At 46.3% G+C, this 24,878-nt stretch overlaps 1 protein-coding gene across 2 annotated transcripts in view; it reads right to left on the reverse strand.

Moving 5' to 3' along the window:
- MTHFD1 (methylenetetrahydrofolate dehydrogenase, cyclohydrolase and formyltetrahydrofolate synthetase 1) overlaps positions 1-24,878 on the reverse strand; it is a 72,512-nt gene that overhangs the window by 13,995 nt on the left and 33,639 nt on the right. For both annotated transcript variants that reach the window (XR_014547726.1, XM_083612025.1), the window contains exons 16-26: positions 24,332-24,434; positions 23,087-23,163; positions 19,367-19,507; positions 18,507-18,575; positions 16,481-16,592; positions 13,282-13,421; positions 10,750-10,791; positions 8,746-8,846; positions 5,746-5,923; positions 1,625-1,732; positions 196-348 (exon numbers count right to left, since the gene is read on the reverse strand). Coding sequence is in view for 1 of the 2 variants with exons in the window: in XM_083612025.1 (XP_083468151.1) it covers positions 196-348; positions 1,625-1,732; positions 5,746-5,923; positions 8,746-8,846; positions 10,750-10,791; positions 13,282-13,421; positions 16,481-16,592; positions 18,507-18,575; positions 19,367-19,507; positions 23,087-23,163; positions 24,332-24,434 (1,224 nt within the window). In the remaining variant the exon portion in view is untranslated. The remainder of the gene's footprint in view (positions 1-195; positions 349-1,624; positions 1,733-5,745; positions 5,924-8,745; positions 8,847-10,749; positions 10,792-13,281; positions 13,422-16,480; positions 16,593-18,506; positions 18,576-19,366; positions 19,508-23,086; positions 23,164-24,331; positions 24,435-24,878) is intronic.

Raw genomic sequence — 24,878 nt, forward strand, 5'->3', positions numbered from 1 at the left:
ACAACCTCCATCATCCCTGGTCACTGGCCAAGCTGGCTGGGGATGATGGGATTTGTAGTCCAACGGCATTTGGGAATCCAGGTTTGGTCAAGGCTGTGCTAGGCTACATAGACAAAAGGTCGAAGGCAGCTCTGCATGTTTGCTACCCACTCCAACTTAATCCACACAACAAAGCTTTCAATATGTAGCACTTACCGTTCCTACTAATGGATACAAGAATCCTGCGCCCACGCTGGCTCGGATGTCTCTGATGGGCAGGATGAAACCAGAGGGCACCCCTTTCTGTTCTGGGTCGTGAGACAGCGACAGGTGGGTTTTCGCCATGCAGATAGGCAGGTTCCCAAAACCCTGGATGATGGATTGAGGAGACCACAAGGAAGAGCAGGACAACTTTTGAACAGCGTGCCAGAAAAGCATTATGCAATTGCTTCAAATAAAGTGTACTCAGCTCTGTCGTGCCTTGATTTAAAACATCTGGAGGGCCGAGTTTGCCTATGCCTGCTGTAAACCTACTGAACGGGAAGTAGTCCCCATTAACTCAATGGAGACTTACTTTTGAGCAGATGTGTTATAGCAGGCATAGGCAAACTCATAGAATCATAGAATTGGAAGAGACCACAAGGGCCATCGAGTCCAACCCCCTGCCAAGCAGGAAACACCATCAGAGCACTCCTGACATATGGTTGTCAAGCCCTCAGCCCTCCAGATGTTTTGGGACTACAACTCCCATGATCCCTAGCTAACAGGACCGTGGTCAGGGATGATGGGAATTGTAGTCCCAAAACATCTGGAGGGCCGAGTTTGCCTCTGCCTGTGTTATAGGATTGCACTGTTAAATCTGGCTGCAACTCTAAACCCTTCTGCTGCAACGGAGTAGCACTGCTACCCCAAAGGGAAAGTAAAAGACCCCCTAATGCTGCCATTTGCTGTTCTATGAAGATAATTTGCTAATTGCAAGTGCTTTTGCGAGGAGCCAATATGGACCTTGGGCTTTCTAAAACAACAACAACACAACAATTTCATTCCAGCGATTTGGAAGCCAAGTTTCAACTGAGATACTTAACTGGAGCTGCGAGTGCCGTAACTTTAGTTTATTAAGGAGCGGTGAGTAAGCAGCCGTTAGCAAAAACTCCAAATATGCTTTTTAAATGGACATGCACATGATAAAGTGCAAACAGCTTTGCATATCATTGGCCTATGGAATTTTAGCAAGGAATGCTTTTACAGGGCAAATCTTCTTTTCAAAATTTACAAATGCACATACAAGCTACAAAATGTTAACATCCTTAACTAAGGCAGTCTGAATTTGGTGTCAAGAAAAGCTGAATGACATCCCACTGAAACAGGAGAAGATACAAATTAAGTTTACAAGCTCATAAAAAGAGTAAGCCCTAATTATCAGCATCATATCAGAGAGAGAGAAAGCAAGAATAGGCAACATGCCAAAATGAAGCCTGTTTTTTCTGAAGAAGAATTTTCTAGGATTCTTTCCTAAGAAATTAATTAAGACAGTCTTGGTAGCTGTTGACCAACTCAGGCGACGTGCGCAGGAAAAATCAGAATGTGCACACACAAAAATCCAAAGGTAAGAGCCCAATTTTGCAAGGATGTTTTGCTAGCATACCTGCTTGGTGTACAGAAGAATCTTCTGCTCTGCTTCTGGCAGCAGTTCAATGTCCTTTGCCCCGTAGATCGTCTGTGCAATAATTCTTATCTTGTCCAGAATTGGAAGCTAGAAAGACAGGAAAGGGAGAGGGGAGAGAGAGTCAGTCCAATTCCTTTCCTACCGCCATGGGATGCCAAATCAATAAGGAATGTAGCCAATCATGGTAATCTGAAAGCAACATGAACGCATCATTTTCCCAAGCAGAAAACTTACGGACGAGGGGCTGCACCAGAAAATGGAAGGCTTATCCTGAGTGATGGGGATGGGGAGGAACCTCAGGCCAAGGGCACAGATGTGGCCCTCCAGACCTTTCTGTTTGGCCCTTTGTACTCTCCCCAAGCCACACCCCTCTCCTTAGATCACACCTCTCACTGGTCCTGCCTTGCACCCTCCTCGGGTGCTTCTGCCTGGCTGGACTTGAACTTTGATAATTCATTTCTCTTGCCCATCGGGATGGAGAGGGGTGTGTGGAAACCAGTTTACTGTGCAAAGGTAAATAATTTACATTCTTTGCTCCACCCACTTCTGGCCCCGCCCACCACAGGAAGAAGAAGAGTTTGGATTTGATATCCCGCCTTTCACTCCCTTTAAGGAGTCTCAAAGCGGCTAACATTCTCCTTTCCCTTCCTCCCCCACAACAAACACTCTGTGAGGTGAGTGGGGCTGAGAGACTTCAGAGAAGTGTGACTAGACCAAGGTCACCCAGCAGCTGCATGTGGAGGAGCGGAGATTCGAACCCGGTTCTCCAGATTACGAGACTACCGCTCTTAACCACACCACCACACTGGGAAAGTGATCCCAAAAGGCAACGAAGAAGATTCCCACCTTTGGCGTTCGTGATTAATAATATGTATTTTAAATTTAAATTTAAATGGAGGCAGTGAGAGATTTTACTTTGTTGGGCTCCATGATCACTGCAGATGGTGACAGCAGCCACGAAATTAAAAGACGCCTGCTTTTAAAAGCAATGACAAACCTAGACAGCATCTTAAAAAGCAGAGACATCACCTTGCCAACAAAGGTCCGTATAGTTAAAGCTATGGTTTTCCCAGTAGTGATGTATGGATGTGAGAGCTGGACCATAAAGAAGGCTGATCGCCGAAGAATTGATGCTTTTGAATTATGGTGCTGGAGGAGACTCTTGAGAGTCCCATGGACTGCAAGAAGATCCAACCTATCCATTCTGAAGGAAATCAGCCCTAAGTGCTCACTGGAAGGACAGATCTTGAAGCTGAGGCTCCAATACTTTGGCCACCTCATGAGAAGAGAAGACCCTGATGTTGGGAAAGATGGAGGGCACAAGGAGAAGGGGACGACAGAGGACGAGATGGTTGGACAGTGTTCTCAAAGCTACGAACATGAGTTTGACCAAACTGCGGGAGGCAGTGGAAGAGAGAAGTGCCTGGTGTGCTCTGGTCCATGGGGTCATGAAGAGTCGGACATGACTAAACGACAACAACAATTTAAAATTTATTATTTATACCTCGCCCATCTGGCTGAGTTTCCCCAGCCGCTCTGGGTGGCTCCCAATCAAGTGTTAAAAACAATACAGCATTAAATATTACAAACTTCCCTAAACAGGACTGCCTTCAGATGTCTTTTAAAAATAGGATAGCTCCTTATTTCCTTGACATCTGATGGGAGGGCGTTCCACAGGGTGGGGACCACTACCGAAAAGGTAGAGTCGAAAGGACATCTCAGGCAGGCAAGAATGCTTAAGAGCGGAAAGCAGAGTCTGTGAGGGATTGAGCTGGGGAGAGGGGGTGCATGTGTGGAGAGGCCTAGGGGGCTGTTTGGGGGGGGGCTAGGCCCGAAGTTCCCCAAATGTTTATTTGCTGGGTTGACAGTGTCTGTTACTGCTGCTTAGCATGCATTGCTCATTAGATATTATGCCCCATTGTGTATCATGTATGACAATGTGCTTATTATGATGCATCGTATTTATATTACAGTTTCTTTCTTTTTTGATTGGATGGATACACACACACACACACACACACACACACACGTTTATTATGATCTATGTTGTAAATTGCCTTGTGGTCTTTTTTGACCAAGGGTGGTGTAGGAATTCAAAAAATAAGTAAAATAAATGTCCTGATTCAGTAGAGGCCAGGTTCCTGTATCCGTAAGACTGGAGAGGATATAGAACGTTAAAATACATAGGTGCATGTGTGCATTCTTATTTTTACGCGAGTGGCGCTGCGGGTTAAACCACAGAGCCTAGGACTTGTTGATCAGAAGGTTGGCGGTTCGAATCCCCGTGACGGGGTGAGCTCCCGTTGCTCGGTCCCTGCACCTGCCAACCTAGCAGTTCAAAAGCACATCAAAGTGCAAGTAGATAAATAGGTACCGCTCAGGTGGGAAGGTAAACGGCGTTTCTGTGCACTGCTCTGGTTCGCCAGAAGCGGCTTAGTCATGCTGGCCACAGACCCGGAAGCTGTACGCCGGCTCCCTCGGCCAATAAAGCGAGATGAGCGCCGCAACCCCAGAGTCGGCTACGACTGGACCTAATGGTCAGGGGTCCTTTACCTTTACTAACCAGTCAAGCCTTCAGAAAAGCCCCATAAGTGCAGTTGAAACACCAGGAGAGTTGCAAGGGGCGTGCGGAAGGGGAAGGGAGCCTTTCATTTCTCAGAGGGAACCAAAATTCATTGCAAGGCGGAGGGAGGAAACAGTGGAAGGGAACTCAGAACACCTTGGCCCAGCGAGCTTCATTTTCCTTTTAAGCCATCCATCATTCATTAAGTCACTTTTTTCAAAAACAAACCACACAACCACATTATTCGCCATCACTTTGAGAATGCCAATCAGATTCTGGGCATTCGGAACAAAAAATTCTGTGTCTTCCCAGGGACATTAGAAAGCAATTTGATTATGCCGCTGACTCAAGGGCAAGGAATTAGATTTAGCCTGAGAGAGACAGAGGGGATTGCTGGGTACCTGGCTTGGCTAATCGTGGAAAGAGAGCCTGGAAGAGCATTTATGATAATTTTGAGGCCCTAAGCCATTCACACACCCCATCAGCCAGTCTTTCCCAAGTCTCCCACAAGCTTATCTGTATCTTCCCCCAGAGCAGGTGTGGGGAACCAGATGCTGTGGAACTGCAAGCTCCCATCAGACTCCGCAAGCACGGCCAATGGCTCAGATATTTGGGAACTTTAGTGCAGCAAGAGCCAGAGTGACAAAGGTTCCCTACTCCAAAGAGTTAAAGAAAAATTCTAGGGGGGAAAAATAACTATTAAAATAGGTGAGCAACAAAGGCTAGGGTCTTTGGGTTTATGAATGCAGAAGACTGGTAATTGATGGGAGCTTATTATGTACATATATTTTTGAAGATGTATAACTGAAGAAGTGAATAATGTGGAACAGATAAATCGTACCTTGGAAGCAGAACGGAATCCGTTCTGGAAGTCCGTTCAACTTCCAAAATGTTCGAAAACCAAAGCGCGGCTTCTGATTGGTTGCAGGAAGCTCCTGCAGCCAATGGGAAGCTGCAGAAGCCCTGTTGGACGTTCAGCTTCCAAAAATAGTTCGCAAACCGGAACAGTCACTTCCAGTTTTGTGGCGTTTGGGAGCCAAAACGTTCGAGAATTAGGCTTTTCAAAAACCAAGGTACAGCTGTACTGGAAATCGGAGGAGCAAGATTTGTAACGTGAAAAGCTCCTGTAAAAATAACAAGATTCATTTTCGCCGGAACAACTCTCATTTTGGCAATTTATAAGCTATATGTTTGCATGTGTTGTTTTCTTCTTTTTGCAAACTCAATACGTGCAATTCCTGAGTTTAGTGGAAGGTTTAAAATTTATATGGAGAAAGTGCATGGTTCAGTCCTTGGGATCTTAAGGCTAGGAGAGGCCCTTGTCTGACCCCCTGGACAGCTGCTGTCAGCCAGAGAAGGCGACACTGAGATGGAGCTGCTGCTTATATCCCTGTGCTTCTCACCCATGCAGCAGAATCATTGCTAGCCCAGCTGCAGACTCCTTTCCTCAAAATAACTTCCCTTTATCTGCATTATAACTCAATGAAGGTCCCAAAGGAGGAAGAGGAGTCACACAGGGTTCAGTGAGAAGCCTTACCTCCACATTGTACAAAAACTTGAAGTTGCTGGGGGCCAGCGATGCTCTCTGTACAGCTTCGGCCAGTGCCACGGCTCCTCTCCCTGCTTCGGCCCAGTGGGTGCATTTCACAGCATCAAAAGCGCCCACTTCCTTAGCCAACCGGATGACCAGCTGTAGCTCTGCCTCCGTATCAGATCTGCAAAGATATCCATTGACGGAGAGTTATCACTGGGGGAAACAAGTGGATGGTTTTCCTTGGGTCAATGCAGCTTAGCAAACAGCAGGAAAATCCAGTGCCTCTTCCTGTACACCCTTTACTTTTATTTGGTATCAGGATAGATAAGAATCTCAGGCCAAGGGAGCAGGCATTTGGAAGGGACGACAGAGGACAAGATGGTTGGACAGTATTCTCGAAGCTACCAACCAAAATGAGTTTGACCAAACTGCGGGAGGCAGTGGAAGACAGGAGGGCCTAGCGTGCTCTGGTCCATGGGGTCACAAAGAGTCGGACATGACTAAACAATAATAAGCTTTCCGGGTCACGTGGCCAGCATGACCAAGTCACTTCTGGCACAACAGAACACCATGACGGAAACCAGAGAGCATAGAAACACTGTTTACCTTCCTGCCACAGCGGTACCTGTTTATCTACTTGCACTGGTGTGCTTTTGAACTGCTAGGTTGGCAGGAGCTGGGATAGAGCAACGAGAGCTCACCCCATCGCAGGGGTTCGAACCACCAACCTTCTGATCAGCAAGCCCAAGAGGCTCAGTGGTTTAGACCACAGTGCCACCCGCGTCTTGAGCTTTACCTAAGAGATGCTATCACTATACTGAGCCAATGATGATGTAAACCATAGAGGGAGAAGCATAGGGAGATTTAATTTTGACTATTAATGCTCACTGAAAACCATTAAGTGCTTAATCTTCATGACATCCCAACCACCACCTCCCACGATTCAGCTGGCAGGAATGAAAAAGCACTGCCTGATTAGCGAAGGCATTTTCTTTTATTCAAGGTTGAAAACGAGACGAGAGCAGAGAGCTGCCACAGAACATTTCTCAAATGCACTTCAGAGCAACATCTCATGTGGATGCAGATCACATTTAAGAAAGACACATGCAAGATGACTCACGGATGGCATGGAAGGAGGGGCGGGGACCGGGGAGGAGCAGGAGAGCTTTAATTTGGGCTCACAAACAAGATATTGTGCGGCTAGCTTGCCACCTTTCAATTGGTCACCCATACGTGGTGGTTTCCTAAGCGCAGGCACGGCCAAACATGGCCCTCCAACTGTTTTGGGACAACAATTCCCATCTTCCCTGACCACTGGACCAGTTAGCTAGGGATCATGGGAGTTGTAGTCCCAAAACAGCTGGAGGGCCAAGTTTGGCCATGCCTGCCTTTGGATGTATCAGGAGCACCAAGGCCTTATCAGGAGAAACACCTCATCTGAATGCACCCTTTCCTATGTTACTTGGTATTATTATTATTATTATTATTAATATCAAGGAATTGTTGAGTTGGAAGGGACCCAAGGGTCATCTAGTCCAACCCACTGCAGTGCTGGAATTCTGCGCATTGCCGTCCCTGGGTGGGTTCGAACCACCAGCCTTCTGGTTGCACTGAGCCACTGCACCACTGGGGGAGGTGTTAATAATAATAATAATAAGCAGAGACATCACCTTGCCAACAAAGGTCCGTATAGTTAAAGCTATGGTTTTCCCAGTAGTGATGTATGGAAGTGAGAGCTGGACCATAAAGAAGGCTGATCGCCAAAGAATTGGTGCTTTTGAATTATGGTGCTGGAGGAGACTCTTGAGAGTCCCTTGGACTGCAAGAAGATCCAACCTATCCATTCTTAAGGAAATCAGCCCTGAGCGCTCACTGGAAGGACATATCCTAAAGCTGAGATTCCAATACTTCAGGATGAGAACATAAATCGCGCGGCGGTGGCGGGAGGCCCCGTTAGCTAAAGCGGTACCTCAGGTTAAGAACAGTTTAAGGTTAAGAATGGACCTCCAGAACGAATTAAGTTCTTAACCCGAGGTACCACTGTACTGGAGAAAAGTTCATATGCGTCTCTCACACTGGCTGCGGGAAAATAAAATAATAATAATAATGTTTGTACCCCACCCATCTGACTCGGTTGTCCAAGTCACTCTGGGCAGCTCCCCAGGTAAGAGCTGGGAGGGTCCACTTGCTTTTGTGTAGGATGGCCACCTCATGAGAAGAGAAGACTCCCTGGAAAAGACCCTGATGCTGGGAAAGATGGAGGATACAAGGAGAAGGGGACGACAGAAGACGAGATGGTTGGACAGTGTTCTCGAAGCTACCAGCATGAGTTTGACCAAACTGCAGGAGGCAGTGGAAGACAGGAGTGCCTGGCGTGCTCTGGTCCATGGAGTCACGAAGAGTCGGACACGACTAAACCACTAAACAACAATAATAATAATACCCATATAAATGGTGCTTTCCAGCATTCAAAGCATATCATGTGCATTATCTTGTCACCATCCTGCATGATTACCTCCATTTTACAGATGGGGCCAGGGAGGCAGACCGTTATCCAGAAGACCTTGTCTCCATACTCAAGAGATCTCCATACTCAAGAGATAAGATGCTGAGAAGGGTTTCAGATGTTGATTGCACTGTCCAGACAAGTTCATATGGGAAAAGGGGACCCTCTAGGTATGGGGGCGTCCTGAGCCATACAGGGCATTAAACGTCAAAAGCAGCACTTTGAGTTCAGTTTGGAAACCAAGTGGCAGCCAGTGGGACAGAACTGGTGTTAAGAGATCCCACCTCCCTATGTTCTTTAACCACCTGCCTGCCACGCTGAGCGCTAGCTGAAGTTTCCGAACCATCTTCAGCGGCAGCCCCAAGTGACAACAGCCCTGCGATCATATGCTACTATTTCATTGCAGTTCCAAAACAGCAGTCTGAAGTAGTGCGAGTCCCCTTTACCGCTTTATTTTCCTGCATGGATAGGCAGGGACTTTTAGCTCTCTTACTTACTTGAATGCATTGACAGCTACGACGACTGGGATGCCAAAGGTCCTGGCGTTTTGGATTTGCTTACGCAAGTTGCTGCACCCTTTCTCCAAAAGTGGGAGGTTCTGTACGAAAAGGAAAGGGGAAAAAAAGGAGAGAGTTTGTTTGGGGATGAACAAGTGCTAGGTAGCTTTTTGCAACTTGCCAGCTCCCAGTACAGCTGTTACGGCATCTTTAGCCTCTTCTTTCAGAAGCATATTCTCAGGATCACTTAAATAATAGAGCAGTAGAATTGCAGAGCTGGAAGGGACTCCAGGGTCATCTAGTCTAACCCGTTGCAATGCAAAAATCTCAACTAAAGCATCCATGGCGAGATGGCCACCCAACCTCCGCTTAAAAACCTCCATGGAAGGAGAGTCCACAACCTCCCGAGAGAGTCTGTATGAATCTGTCCATCTTCTTGGCCAGTTAAGAAAGTTAACGTCCAATTGTGAAGGATTTTAAGCTGCTTTATCAACTGCTCTATCTAACGTTGCTTTTTCTCGTGGTAAACTGTGCACTGCAAACATCATTTGCCGTAAGCTGCCTCAGGAGCATATATAGGTGGGAAAGGTAAACACTTTGTTTTAGACGGCTAGCCAAGATGCATATTTTTTTGAGGGTGTCTGGAAGCAAACTCTGATTGCTGCTGTTTCTGTTAGTAACTGCTCTTCTGTGATTTGTTAGGAGTTTTTAACGGATTGTTATTTTAGGGACTTTGTGGATTTTTATCTACTTGCCTTATTGTAAAGGACCCAGTGGCTTGGGCTTATCTAAAATACAAACACATAATCCTCAAACAGCCAGAAGCTACCCTTAACCCCAGTCTACCATTTTCCTGACCTGAATTCAGCTACCTCCCAGGCACTTTACTTTAAAAAAAAAAAGCACAGCTGCAGCAACAGAGAGGTTATAGAGAGATAAAACTATTGGCATGGAAAATTTTAAGTAGACCTGTGGATTGAACGAGCAGTGAGCACTGCAAGCCCAAAGTGTCATTAGAAAAATGAAGCACTGCAGCTCAGGTTAGGAAGTCGAAAAGGAGAGTTTTTCTCTTAGGCATTTTGTGTGCTGAGAGCACCCTACATTCTGCTTTCTCAGCAAACAAAATGTCTAAGAGAAAAACTCTCCTTTTCAACTTCCTAACCTGAGCTGCAATGGGTGGGGATTCTGGCCAAGCTACAGAGTGATCTCTTAATACTTAAGTAATTTAAATTTCCTCTGAAGCTTTGACTCATCCCCTTTTCAGGATTAATTTCCTCAAGCAGCTTGAGTCTTTACCATATATTCTTGCTTACATTCAATATCAGACTGCCTCTGGCTTGGTTCACACATAACGCCAAGCCGTGGTTTATTAAACTATAGCTTCGTGCTGTACGTGAACCCTGCCAAGTGGCTGAATTACTGTTTACTGCCAAAAAACCACAATCCTGATGGTTTCTTGTTGGATTACGACACTCGGTTCATTTCATTTATAACTCGATGCTATGTGTGAACCTGGCCACGTCATTCCTGATGCGTGGCAAGATACAAAAAACACGGGGAAAGCAAAGTTAGACAAACCAACCAAGGTTTAGAGAAACGTATGGCTTAATAGCTGCTTACAAACTGATTTCATATCCTGGTCTTTAAGCAGGGCTTAAAGTCATGGTTTCTCTGTGGTTGGAACTGTGGTTTCCAACAAGCTAGGCTAGAAGTGCTGGCATCAGGTACATGAGGGAAGGAGGTGTGGCCACACAGATCATTTGGGGACCAACAAACCACGGTTTACTGGCCTGGGATTATGATGTAAGAACTGGGTCCCCGAATCTTGGCTCAAAATGAGCAATCTTTATTCCTCAGAGCGGAGATGGGAAGCAGCACTTTTCAGAGCGGAAGTATATGTACTGCATTTAAGGGCACGTACTGAGGACGCAGAGGCTACCTTGTGTCTTGCAAAGTTCTTATTAGATCAGGGAACAGTAAATAGAGTCGGCAAATTATTGTTACCTCTTCAGTGTACTCCTTTGGCAAGGGAACTCCAGCTGCGACCTGCAAAGAGCAAAAACCTATGAACTCCAATTTCATTCCCAACCCTGGAGTTTACCTGGGAGCCTGTTTAATTATTATTATTTATTATTTATACCCAGTCCATCTGGCCGGGCCTCCCCAGCCACTCTGGGCGGCTTCCAACACAATGTTAAAATACAGTAATACATCAAACATTAAAAGCTTCCCTAAACAGGGCTGCCTTCAGATGTCATCTAAAAGTCTGGTAGTTGTTGTTCTCTTTGACATCTGGTGAGAGGGCGTTCCACAGGGCGGGTGCCACTACCGAGAAGGCCCTCTGCCTGGTTCCCTGTAACTTGGCTTCTCGCAGTGAGGGAACCGCCAGAAGGCCCTTGGCGCTGGACCTCAGTGTCCGGGCTGAGCGGTGGTGGTGGAGACGCTCCTTCAGATTCCTCACAAGCAGGATGAAGTGGACCAGAGGTGGAGTGGGCACAAATTAGACTTTTAGGAAAGGTCCCCACTTCGAGAGAGAAGGGGAGTTCTTCTACAAGGACATAGCAAAGGTTGTGAATTTTGGCTCACGTCTAGGAGTCCTGCACATTAACATAATGAACCAAGCAGCAATTGTTTCCCTTTGATGAATTCGCAAAGAATAGATGGCTGCCTCCAGGGACGTATCATTACCTCTCAACACAAGGCTCTGAGGCCAAAGGAGGAGAGACACCAGACTGTGAAGACGATAGCCAGCGGCACACAAAAGATCTCATTAGCAAAGAAGCAGTGGGCAATGCTGAGGGAATGAATTTGACCTTCCCCCTTCCTCCTGCAGACTCTTAATATTTTTCTGGAGAAGAACTCATCTTAGCTCCTGTTCCAAGCTAAGCAAAGAAGAGGTTGTTTGCCAGTCACCAGGAGGCTCGACTTGTGTTTGTGTGTGTGCAAATCTCTCTCACATTTTTTACTCCATCTTTAGCTATACACAAACACACAGACACACAGTCTGTTAAAAAATAAGATCACTTTGAACTCAAAAGATAAAAAAGGAAGTAAGGTATTTCTAAGACTGGCAAAAAAGAAAAGGTTCTTTGACACAGAAGGCCAGTAATTCTGCTTGACATCTCTGTAAGGAGAAGCTAAATATGGAAAATATTCAGAATACTTATCAGGGATTAGGGTACAGAAAGAAAAAAGGGAACAGCTGGAGAAACTGCCTCTTGCTTATGCCTCAAAGCCTAAGGAATCTGTAAGAAACAGAGAATCAGAGCATTGCTGCCTACCCAAAATGGAGATTTGTTTCTGAAACATGGCAGTCTGGTTGCTCCGCCAACGCGGCCAATGTAAACCTAATTCATCAGAGACAAGTCTCTGCAAGGAGGCTTTGCTTATCTAAACAGCAAGGGCCACGAGGGGAAAGGAGCTATGCAAATTAAAAGCCCGACGCCTTCATAACGTTAACCATCACTTATATACTGACAGAAGCTGTCGTTTTGAAATTTTAAATAAGAAGCAAGCAGAGGACTGTATAGAGGGGGCGGGGAAAAGAGCAAAATGTGTTTTTGCTTTTTGCTTTTCCAATGAAGAAAGAGAATAAACATCATGATGGATGGTAAGGGGCAGGGAGAGGATCAGAATCAGAAAAAGAAACCGAGGGAGATTGGAGAGGAATTGAGAGCACTGGCTACCCAATAAGGGCAGCTGGAAAGTGGAGCCAGATTCCTCAACATCACTGCACACTTTGGGGAAGGATAAGTCAATCTGGTGCCCTCCAGTTTTTTTTAAAAAATATAAATCTTATTAAGAGTTTTCAACATGTGATAGAATAAAAACCCAACTAGTCTAAATTAACTACTACAACAACAACAAATGTGCTAAAGGGCCCATTTATTATTATTATTTTAGACTATTTGAATTTTTATTCTATCATACGATATAAATGTGATAAAGGGCCCTTATAGCTATTATTTTTTCCTCCTTTCTCTCTTTCTCTTCCCCCTCTCTTTTTTCCTCCTTTCTCATTCTTTCTTGGTTTCTTATTATTTTTGTTATTTAGTTTTATTTTTACTGCATTTTATGTAAAAAAATAAAATAAATACTTATTAAAATGACAGCAACAATATAGAAAATGAAGTTAGAAAACTAGAAAAGAAAGACAGCACAGAGTTGTATATATACAGCCCTCCATTATATCTTAATTTTTGATCCTCATACAGAGAAGTGAAACCTCTCAGCTCTCACCTGGGAGAGCTTCCCTCTTCGTCAGTCACACGCCCTGAGAAAAGCCACTCTGGTATGTCTCTCCCAAAGGTCCCTTCTGTCCCATCACCTCCCTGTATGGATCTTCATTTATCCTGAATTTTAAGTCTTCATAAATCAAAACATACACGTGAATAATATCCACAGGTATTAATGGCTGTGCTGGCTGGAGCTGATGGGCAATGTGGTCCAGAATACCTGGAGGGCACGAGAATGGGGGAACTAAAATGACTTAAAGATTGGTCTCTGGGCTTCCCTATTGCCAAGGCCGCCGCTCACCGTAGGTCCTCCACCATGCATCTTCAGAGCTCGAACAGTAGCCACCAAGACGACCACATGGGGCTGCAGGCCAGAATACCGGCACTTGATGTCAAAGAACTTTTCCATGCCAATATCTGCTCCGAAGCCAGCTTCTGTCACTGCAGGCGGAACAAAAGGAGAACACTGCATTATATTATGTACAATCTCCTTTCTATTTGCTTGGCAGCATTAGCATCATTTTCATTTTAATCTCCATCCTTAAGCCATCCACTCTAGTGGTTTTTTTTTTTGTTGTTTTTAAAGGTAAAGGGACCCCTGACCATTAGGTCCAGTCGTGGACGACTCTGGGGTTGCAGCGCTCATCTCGCTTTATTGGCCGAGGAAGCCGGCATACAGCTTCCGGGTCATATGGCCAGCATGACTAAGCCGCTTCTGGCAAACCAGAGCAGCGCACGGAAACGCCGTTTACCTTCCAGCTGGAGCGGTACCTATTTATCTACTTGCTCTTTGACGTGCTTTCCAACTGCTAGGTTGGCAGGAGCTGGGACCGAGCAACGGGAGCTCACCCCGTCGCGGGGATTTGAACTGCCAACCTTCTGATCGGCAAGCCCTAGGCTCTGTGGTTTAACCCACAGCGCCACCCGCGTCCCTATCCACTCTAGAAGAAGAGTTTGGATTTGATATCCCACTTTATCACTACCTGAAGGAGTCTCAAAGCGGCTAACATTCTCCTTTCCCTTCCTCCCCCACAACAAACACTCTGTGAGGTGAGTGGGGCTGAGAGACTTCAGAGAAGTGTGACTGGCCCAAGGTCACCCAGCAGCTGCATGTGGAGGAGCGGAGACGCGAACCCGGTTCCCCAGATTACGAGACTACTGCTCTTAACCACTACACCACACTGGCTCTCCAGCCAGCGTTCAACTCAGAGTGTTCAACTCAGAGGAATTCACACTTTGGGAAACATGCAAGAGTTTTCCAAAATGGCAAGAGCGAAACGAGGAAATGGAACTGCCTGAAGCACAACTGAACCAGAGATGCGCACCAAGAATGAAAACCGGAGGGTTTTAATAACTCCTCTTTCCTTTCTATTCACACACCTCCAGCAGAAGCTCCCCAGGCATGGCATTAATAAGCAAACTAGGAGAGACAGGGCAGTGACGATGCCGAAAAGGGTAAGGCATTCCTAGCAGAGATCCGGCAAGCCCCTGAGTCTCTCGACTCCTAGCGCTCAGCTTTCCTGGCCTCCCATCACCCGAGTTGCTGCAGCACACCTGGAGGGAGAGGGGCAAGGCAGCGACGTGGCCAGCATGGTGCAAACACATCAGCAGACCCAACCTGGCACTTCTGCTGTTTGTTTGCACCACACTGACCTCATTCCTCTAGTCCAGGCAACTCGGCCCTCCAGCTGCTTTGGGACTACAACTCCCATCATCCCTAGCAAACAGGACCAGTGGTCAGGGATGATGGGAATTGTAGTCCCAAAACAGCTGGAGGGCTGAGTTTGGGGATGTCTGCTCTAGTCACTTCATTGCCCTCCCTCTTTCCTAGCTATGCAAAGTCCTTGCTCCAGCTGGAACAGCGTCAAAGAGTTTATGCAAAATGTCCTCTCGTTTGGGGACCCCAAGCAGTCAGGTGGGCTCCCACAAAAGTCATTCCTTGTGGAATGGTCTCCCTCTGGATACAGAGCAGGCACTGACAGTACTGATAGGTCATTCATGATTATCATAGACAGATAAAGGAGGATTTATCTACCTGGTTATTTTATGAATAGGCTACAATAATATATACAAAAGTCTTAAGCAGAAATTGGTACTTGTACAGCCGATGTGCAGTGACAAAGGTTGAAATATTATTGCAAAAATAAATATGTTTGATTTTATTGAGTATTGAAATGAAAGTTGGGAAAGCAAATGTATTTGGAGCAGCAATGGAGGGTGGGAAAAAGAAGGAACGTTGGAGGTGGAGCTGGAAGTCAGCTTTTAAATTTGTACTAATTTGGTGACAATTCGATAAAAATTATGGAAAATCAATAAAAATAACTAGTAAAAAAAAAAACCACCCAAAAATAAAACCTGTTCCTTAGATTTGGAAGATGCAGATTTTCAAACCCTCATGGTGTTTCATGTGTTTTAGTGGATTGTCTTAAGTTATTGTGTTGCATTTTGGGAATCAAGATTATTTTGGTTTCCCTGCGAATGTCCAGGTCCTCAAACGGAAGACAATCTTACTCGGCTACAAGTGATCGTCAGAGAAGAAGATTATGTTGCACTCTGCCTCGGTTACTTCTGATTTAAAGGCTGCATGTAAATATTCTAAATAAATAAATGATGGCAGCCGGAAGGGTGAACCAAAGTGACAAAGCCCATTTTCTCAGCCACTTCACCCACTTTGAAACCGGCTGTTTTGTCTGGCTATAATCCCGGGGTGAGGTGAAATTATTTTGGCGCGATTTGAAACAGAGGTGCAGCCATTTTGTTTCCCCCATGAAGTCCTGTTCTGAGGTGCTCTTTGAGAATACGGTGGAAAACACAGCCCCTTCCTTTGCCATTCCCTGGGGGCTGCCAGTTCAGTGGACAGCAGCTGAATATATGCAGAAACACACACCCTTCTACAGAGTGGGCGGCTTGTTCCTCAAGCATCTCATTTTATCCGTGAGGTGCAGTGTTAAACACACCTCCAGAGAAAGGGCAGTGACTGAAGCAGGCTTGTTAAATAGATGAACTCACAGAGTGCTGTTCCTTGCAAGCCTTTCTGAACAAGTTTTAGGCTTGAATTTCTCTCTGCCTTTTTATTTTATTTTTTAAAAACAAGAATTGCCTTGTAAAAACCCATAGCAGTTCTATGCATGTCCAATCAGAAGTAAGCCCACTGTGTTCAATACGACTTACACCCAAGTAAACAAGCCATGGAATCATTGAAATGATTATGGGAAACAAACTTGGGGAAGGGGACACAACTTCACAAAGCTATCCCTCCTTGAATTACTAGGTCAATTTCACAAATGTTTTTCGGTGCAACAGCAACGATAGGGAACCCATGCCCCTCCAGAAGTTGCTGGACTCCAACTCCCATCATCCCCAGCTGGAGAGGCCAACAGGGATCATGGGAATTGTAGTCCAGAAACCTATGGAAGGCCACAGGTCCCCCACCCACTGCATCATGCGGCCATGAATTCCGTAAGTAAACGGTGCGTGGAAGTCGGTGCACAGAGACTCACCCACAAACCCCTCCTTGCCGACGAGCTTCAGGGCAATCTTGTCTGCCAGGACAGATGAGTTGCCATGGGCAATGTTGGCAAATGGACCAGCGTGGACAAACACAGGGTTGCCCTGAGAAGAGAAGGGGGAAATGCAACTGGAAGAAGGAAATGCAAAGGGAAAAAAGATGCTTTGCCACCTGGAATGCTGCAAGCCCAACACACACTTAAAAGGTAAAGGGACCCCTGACCATTAGGTCCAGTCGTGGCCGACTCTGGGGTTGCGGCGCTCATCTCGCTTTATTGGCCGAGGGAGCCGGCATACAGCTTCGAGGTCATGTGGCCAGCATGACTAAGCCGCTTCTGGCGAACCAGAGCAGCGCACGGAAACGCCATTTACCTTCCTGCTGGAGTGGTACCTATTTATGTACTTGCACTTTGACGTGCTTTCGAGCTGCTAGGTTGGCAGGAGCAGGGACCGAGCAACGGGAGCTCACCCCGTCGTGGGGATTCGAACTGCCGACTTTCTGATCGGCAAGCCCTACGCACACTTACTCAGAAGTAAATTCCATGGATCTCAACGGCACTTGCTTGCGAGTAAGCCTGTGTTAGGGCTCTAAAAATCTTGCAGCACTTCAAGTGTCTCTGGTGAAGCAACCCAACAAAGTGGAAATTGGGAAGAACTGAAAACCAGCAGGAAAAATCAGCCCATCACAGTCCCTTCTGTGTCGCCCCAAGTTGAGTGATTTTTATTGTACAGTAATTGTTAAGAGTGAATTTAATTATTATTTGCTGGTGTTTTGAGAGCTAATTTTGCTGTGTTCTATTATATTCTAACACATCACTGAATATCACTTTATATGACATAAGTCGTTTATTTTTAAAGTTAGGTTTCATTATGCCTTTTTGTACTGGATCAGATTATTATAAGGTGTGTATATTTTGTTGCTGCAAACCGTCTTGTGTATAGTAATATAGAAAGATGGTATACAAATTGAAAGTGAAATGAAATGAGACTCTTTCTGTGTCTGTCAAACCCAAACAGTTCTACAGGAGAGGAGGGACCTCTCACTTCTCAAGTCAAATTCTTTCCTGCACAGAATGGGCAGGATCCAGGAAGTTTAAACCTTTCTGGCTACTTCAGGAATGCAGACGGCAACCCCCCCCCCCACCTCCACCTCTGCTAGCTGAGGGTAGGAGAAGAAGATGCAATCTTGCCTGTTAGGAAGTGGCTTCCCTCATAGCTCAGAGTCCTTTCTTGGCCACCCCCACACCTTCTGGGAATCTGACAAATCTGTAAACCACATCCATTCTTGCTGCGTTATATTTCGGTACTTAACTTTAAATAGCAAGAGCTTTGCCTCTGGATTAAGAGCCTGCAGAATTTGCAAGAATCATTGTTGGATCGACTAGGCTAGCATCCTGATTCCAACAACACCTCTGGATAAACAATACTTCCTCTTGTTTTCCTCGCAGTAACTCGTATTCCATGCGTCTGCATGGGGAGGTTCTATTGATCATGGCCAGTTGCCCTTGACAGGTATATATAATTTCTATTTTAAGCAACATGAAGACCAACCCCTATTTACAACCTGTGTGCTCTGAGGTAAGGCAGAAGCTAGGGAGACTAGGCCTAGCAGCAGAGAGCCACCAGCTCCTGACTGGACCACCAGTGGCCTGGGAGATCTGTTGAGGCAGCCTTTGTCCCTCCTTCCCCAGCCATTCCCCCCCCCTTGGGGGCAGGCAGAAGAGGATAAATCCAGGCCAGGGATCTAGTGCCATCGGCAGCTGATGCCACTCTGAGATTATTTTTCTACCATTTCATAGATTAAGGGTCTCATGACTGAGCTTGTTTGTGTTAAATGTTTTTTAATCGCAAATCACTTTGGAAACACAGCAAACAAACAAGGCAAACCGTGAAGGGGTGATTGGTTGTCAGGTGCAAATTGTTCTTGAGAACCACTGCCTCACAGCATTTGGGGGGGGGGGAGGTAGGTTTTCCGATTTCCAACTGAAAGCACAAAGCTTGCACAAGATATGCACTTACCTCCAGAGTCTGCATGAGGTTTGGCTCAATAGCATCTTTCATCAAAACTGCCAGGGCACCACTAACTCCCTAAAGAAAGAAGTGTTTAGAGTTACTTGGGTGGCAGTTCTGACCAATTTCTTCAGGTTTAGGATGCTCCAAGAACCGCAAGAGAGCCCACTATTCTACCTTGACAGAAATAGGATGCTAAATGAACACAGCGGAGGATGCCATGCTCACCATTAAAAAAATTCCACAGTTATAGGCAGGGTAATTTCACACATGTACAATCTACCTCTGGGATCCTAAGCATAGTGCTCGAGTGCCAAAGAGACCAGCCTTGGTGCGTGCGAGGCCTCTACTTCTCCCTATTTTTAATTTTTAATTAAAGCTGGTGTCCAGGGCAATTTACCTTAGGCACACAATGGTATTCTGGAGCAGGGCCTCCTCAGACTACCTGACTCACAAGGGGCTTGCAAAGAAGAAGATGCTCCACAGGTTCTGCTTCGTTCCAGCGCTGTAGGGGGTTGGACTAAATCAGGCATTGGCAAACTCGGCCCTCCAGATGTTTTGGGGCTACAATTCCCATCATCCCTGACCATTGGTCCTGTTAGCTAGGGATCATGGGAGTTGTAGTTCCAAAACATCTGGAGGGCCGAGGTTGCCTATGCCTGGACTAGATAACCCTTGGGTCCCTTCCCACTCGACAATACTATGATTCTACGTTATCCTGGGGCCAGCTTAGGTTTATGAGCTCAACACCCAGATCCAAGAGACAGTTGAACCCGAATTAAGTCCAGCAGAGGTTTCTGGGAAACTTGCACCATCAAGGTCAGTTTTGGCGAAGTTTCATCTTCTGAGGAAGATGACGGCCTACGTACCAGATCTTCTGTGGTAATTGGAACGCCTTTCTTGCTGCAAGCCACTACCATTTCGGCTAGGCGACGCCTCATGTCCTCCAGGCCATCTGTGAGAGCCAAGACCGCCATGATTTCACTGGCAACCGTGATGTCGAACTGAGCCTGCCGGAGGGAAGGACAGGGTCAAAAACAGTCTCCTTTCAACGCATGCGGCATTTTTTTGTTTTAATGGAGAACCACTGTCTCCGGATACAAACTCTATAGTGGGGATGTGGGACTCTTCCTTGCCTCGCAACAGCCCTGTTTCCTTGGAGAGAAGCAGTTGGGGGCTGCATGCTGGTGGATGGGCAGGGCTCCTGCAAACTGCAGAGGTTGAGATAAGATGAGGGGATTTCGACAGGGATAACTTGTCCTGCAAACAACACCCACTGACATTCCCAGAGCTTTGCCCTCTTTTGTATCTGGGCACCCTGGTGGTGGGGATGGCCAAAGTGGGCAAGGCTGGAGCAAACACCCCCCTCCTTCACCCCATACATTTTGTTCAACCCCTGACCTCTGGGTAGCTGAATTGCTTAGAAGAGCTTTGCAAACTTGTCATGCTGGAGACACACTTTTTAGACATGCATCATTTTGCGACACGGTACTTCAGTTTTACTAGCAAGCCAGAGGTTTAAACTAACTCCTTTCCAGCCCCGTGAGCAGAGCAGGGAGCATTCACACGACACACCTGCACACTGCAGCCGACATGTTAACGTGATGCGACACACAGTTTGGAATGCTCTGGGTTAGAGTGCGATGCTGATAACGCCAAGGTTGCAGGTTTGATTCCAGTAAGAGACAGCTGCCTATTCCTGCACTGCAGGGGCTTGGAGTAGATGATAGGCTCCCTTCCAGCTCTATGATACCCCTGGCAAAGGTGGGGCGCCTCAGACCCTTGGGAACGAATGTGTCACCTCAAGCCTCTCCATCCCGCTCAGGACTCTCTCCATGCCACATCTCCTTGACCCTGTTCATTGCCCTCCTCAAGTGGGTCTGCCTGGCTGGAATGTGTCCTTGAAGAAGAGTTTGGATTTGATATCCCGCTTTATCACTACCCAAAGGAGTCTCAAAGCGGCTAACATTCTCCTTTCCCTTCCTCCCCCACAACAAACACTCTGTGAGGTGAGTGGGGCTGAGACTTCAGAGAAGTGTGACTGGCCCAAGGTCACCCAGCAGCTGCATGTGGAGGAGCAGGGAAGCGAACCTGGTTCACCAGATTACGAGTCTACTGCTCTTAACCACTACACCACACTGGTTCTCGCCATGAACTGCAAGAGTTTCTCTTGCTTGCGTGGACGGCAAGATGGATTTTCGTGGTTAACAGGTGAGAGAAGCATTAGACTCAGGGGCCAATGCGGCCTTTTTGCTTGGCCCCCAAGACGCTTCCCAGGTCACCCACATCTGAAAGCTACAACTTCCTTGAGTTGCTTTTGGCTTTCTGGAATGAATCCTTGAACTGTTACTATTTCATGCATCCGATGCTGCAGATGTGATTGGTGTAAATCACATGCCTGTCTGGGAAGACGGTGGGAACGGAAGAGAGCCTTTTCTCTCTTCCGTTGTGGGTACTGTTGGGACTGTACTTTTGCTTTTACTTCGTCCTGTTCTCTCTCGGAGCTGATGAGAGGGTATGCCATAATTCTTTGTCTGTACATAGTGTGTAAATAAATACGTAGATTAGCTCTACGATGTCTCATGCTTCTTGCTGTGCAATGCTAGAAGATTAGTGTGCATATGCCATCTGGTATATGTCGCTGAGCACACTGGAGAAGAAGGGAAATGCCTTTCCAGAACTGCACACACCGGAGAATGCTCGGATTGCAGGGGCTACAGGAGCACCCCAGGGCGTTTTCCAACATGAACTGCCACAACGCCTCTTGCTTGCCTGGAAGAAATCCATCTTTAGTGTGGCAGCACCACACTTTGGAATTCCCTGCCTGTTGACACTGGGCAAGGGCCTTCACTGTACTTTTTTTGCTGCGTGCTAAAAACATATTTGTTTAAGGCGTGCAGAATGATGATGTATGCTTTAATCTGGTTTTTGAATAAACAACAAAGGAAATCCCCTGTGTTGTGAGACAGACAACTCTGAACAGCCACAAGCAACACGCGGCTAATAATTTGCTAACAACAACAGTCACAGTCAGTGCAGAACAGTTTTTCCGGATGATGAACTGTTTCAATGGTAATTCTTCATCAGCAAATGAATTGTCCCTACAGGTACATCTAGTAGCAAAGGATCAGCAATCACCGAGAAGTGTAGTAAAAACTGTTCTACGCTACGTTTGGAGCACCAATCACTGCTCATTTGCAGGACTGTGACTGTTGAAAGGCATTTTGCCTCCATCTCCAGGTTCTTTGACACTGACTAACTACGCTCTCTATTGTTCATGAACATTATTTGACTCTGATGATTCATTACTCCACTGCGTATTTTCTGTTTATGAATTGTGAAACATTATAATTTTGTAAATATTTTGTTAGCACATTATTAGCTGCGTGTTGCCTGTGGTTGTTCAAATTAATCGCCAATTCTGTTTTTTTTAATTAAATGTTCCCAATCGTTTTTAGCTGTTCCCCCAACCCCTGATAATATTACTGTTTTTGTAAACCATTTTGAGGTTTTATTACAATCAAGCGGTATCTAAATCCTGGGAAATAAAATATATAAATAAAATAGAGATAAATGACGGGTGTCTACAATACACATGGCTGGAAAGTCACCTGTTGCAAGGTAAGAGTCACCTCCATTGCTCCACCCACATTTTGCCTCTGGCTCCACCTACCACCCGCATGCCGTCCCCAGAAGGGATGAAAAAGGTTTCCAACCACTACCCCCGTTCTACAGGAAAGATAGCGCAAGATTGTGCTGGAAGAGTGCCATTTTTTATGCCAAAGACAACACAGAGTCAAGCAAACTAAATGTCTGAAATGGAGAAGACTACAGGGGTACCTTGGTTCTCAAATTTAATCCATTCTGGGGGTCCGTTCGACTCCTGAAACGGTTCAAAAACCAAGGTGCGGCTTCCAATTGGCTGCAGGAGCTGCCTGCACTCAATCAGAAGCCGTGTTGGACGTTTAGCTTCTGAAAAACATTTGCAAACCAGAATACAGTCATATCTTGGGTTAAGCATGCTTCAGGTTGAGCGTTTTCAGATTACGCTCCGTGGCAACCCGGAAGTAACGGAATGCATTACTTTCGGGTTTCACCGCTCGTGCATGCGCAGATGCTCAAAATGACGTCACACGCATGTGCAGAAGCAGCGAATCGCGACGCTTAGGCGCGGGTTGCATTCTACTCAGGATGCGAACGGGGCTCCGGAACGGATCCCGTTCACATCCAGAGGTACCATTGTACTCACTTCTGGGTTTGCAGCGTTCAGGAGCCGATTTGTTCGGGAGCCAAGCTGTTTGATTACCAAGGTACCACTGTACTCCAAAACACTGTGGGTGGAAAAGCCAGCCCCTCAGAGCAATTTAGCACCGGGTACATATTATCACCCCCCCCATTTTTGTGTTCTCATGTACATCATCTGTAGAAAAACACTCCATGGGGAAAGAAAAACCCCAACACCTTTTAGCTCAAGGTCAACCCAGTTGCTAAGGGAGGGTAAGATGCTATTGTTCAAAGACCAGCCAGTCCGTCCCCCCCCCCCCCGCAAGAGGAAAGAATCTCGGAATGAGAGGAGAAAGGGCACTTACTGTGCGTGAAAACCCCTTTTCGGTTGGAGACTGCCCAATAGTGATCTTCCGCAGAAACCTGTCATTTGTGTCCATCACTGAGCAAGGGAAAGCGAGGAGAGGGAGGGAAGGAGAGAATGGATGGATGGATGGATGGGTGAAAGCAGGTTAAAAAGGACCCTGTGACATGGGCATTTTAGGCAGGTTTTTTTGGGGGGGGGCTAGCGGGGGTCAGCAAACTTTTCCAGCTGTGGGCCGGTCCACCGTCCCTCAGACCATGTGGTGGGCCGGACTATATTTTTTTTGGGGGGGGGGAATGAACAAATTCCTATGCCCACAAATAACCCAGAGATGCATTTTAAATAAAAGCACACATTCTCCTCATGTAAAAACACCAGGCAGGCACCACATATAACCCAGAGATGCATTTTAAATAAAAGGACACATTCTACTCATGTAAAAACACACTGATTCCCGGACCGCCCGTGGACTGAATTGAGAAGGTGATTGGGCCACATCTGGCCCCTGGGCCTTAGGCAGCCTACCCCATTAGCTCAGAAAAGCTGCTGAAAGGTGAATGCCTACTCATACGTGCACACACTCAAAGACATGCAGGAACACACAGACACAGGTGCACAGCCCTCTCCCTCCCAAAAACTTTTAGAGGTCAACAGTTTCCCCAAGCGTTCCAATCAGCGCTGAGCAGCTACATCTCAAGAGCTGCCCAGCAGCGTCCGTGCGGCTAGGCTGCCAAGAAAATCAAATTAAATGGTAGCTCCCTGTGCTGACCGGAACATCTCTGCCGGCCACTTCCTGCTGCCACATAAGCCCACCAAGAGGGAGCACATAGGAAGGAGAAGGCCCAGCAGAGGGGATGTTCCACAGGGCCCTCCTCAAATCTTGAGCCAGCCCTATCAATAACTCTGTAAAGGCCCAGCAATTCTGGGGGTGTTCCTGACTGGAAGTCGGCAAGCCCAGAGCAATGACTCATGCAGAGAAGCAATGGCTGTCTCCTTGGAGGATGGACAGTTCTGCTACACAGGAAGACAAGGACCAAAACTATCTATAATCTGTGTGCAATCAGATTTTGGCTAACATTGAAGGCTGTGGGATGGGGACAGGCAGTGGAGGGAAATAAGCAGGAATCTCTAAGTCTAAACCTTAAACCATTTTTCTTGTACACACACAAAAACAAAAGCTCAAACTCCCCCACCTTTCTAAACATCTTTCTACTTTGCCCACTGTGGGTTATTTTTGCGCCAATACCTCTTTGCCATGTTATGCTGTCTGGATCAATATCCAATCTCACAAATTTGTTTATTTCATCATCCGTCAAAGCCCTTGGGTCTGTTTTCTCAATATGCAATCTCTGAGGAGGAACGAAAGGAGAGGGAGAGAAATAAGATGGTAGGTCGTTATAGGAAATGAGCAACTTCATATGGGGGGGGGGTTAGAATCGTTCTTAAAGCAAAAAAAATAAAGGGAGAGCAGCGTCTAAAAGCCTAGGCTGAAACTTGAAACCTGCCAAGAAGAAATGTGAAAAAGCATGGTTTGCACATAACTCTGAGCCATGGTTTGTTTAAGCCATGGGTTAGCATCCTGTGCAAACCAGGAATGACGTAAGTGACAGAATTTTTTAAAAGCCAGAATTTCAACTTCAATGGGCCAGCTATAGATATGGGTCCTAAGTGTGTTTCCTGCCTAGCTAACTTGAACAGGAGCCTAATCTGAAAGAAGATATATAATGTAGAGCCATATTTTCCTGAAGAAATAGAGAGACTTGTACAAATCAGCCTTCTCTAACTTGGTACCC

Source organism: Podarcis filfolensis (genome assembly GCF_964270895.1).
Source record: "Podarcis filfolensis genome assembly, chromosome: 1".
Taxonomy (NCBI): domain Eukaryota; kingdom Metazoa; phylum Chordata; class Lepidosauria; order Squamata; family Lacertidae; genus Podarcis; species Podarcis filfolensis.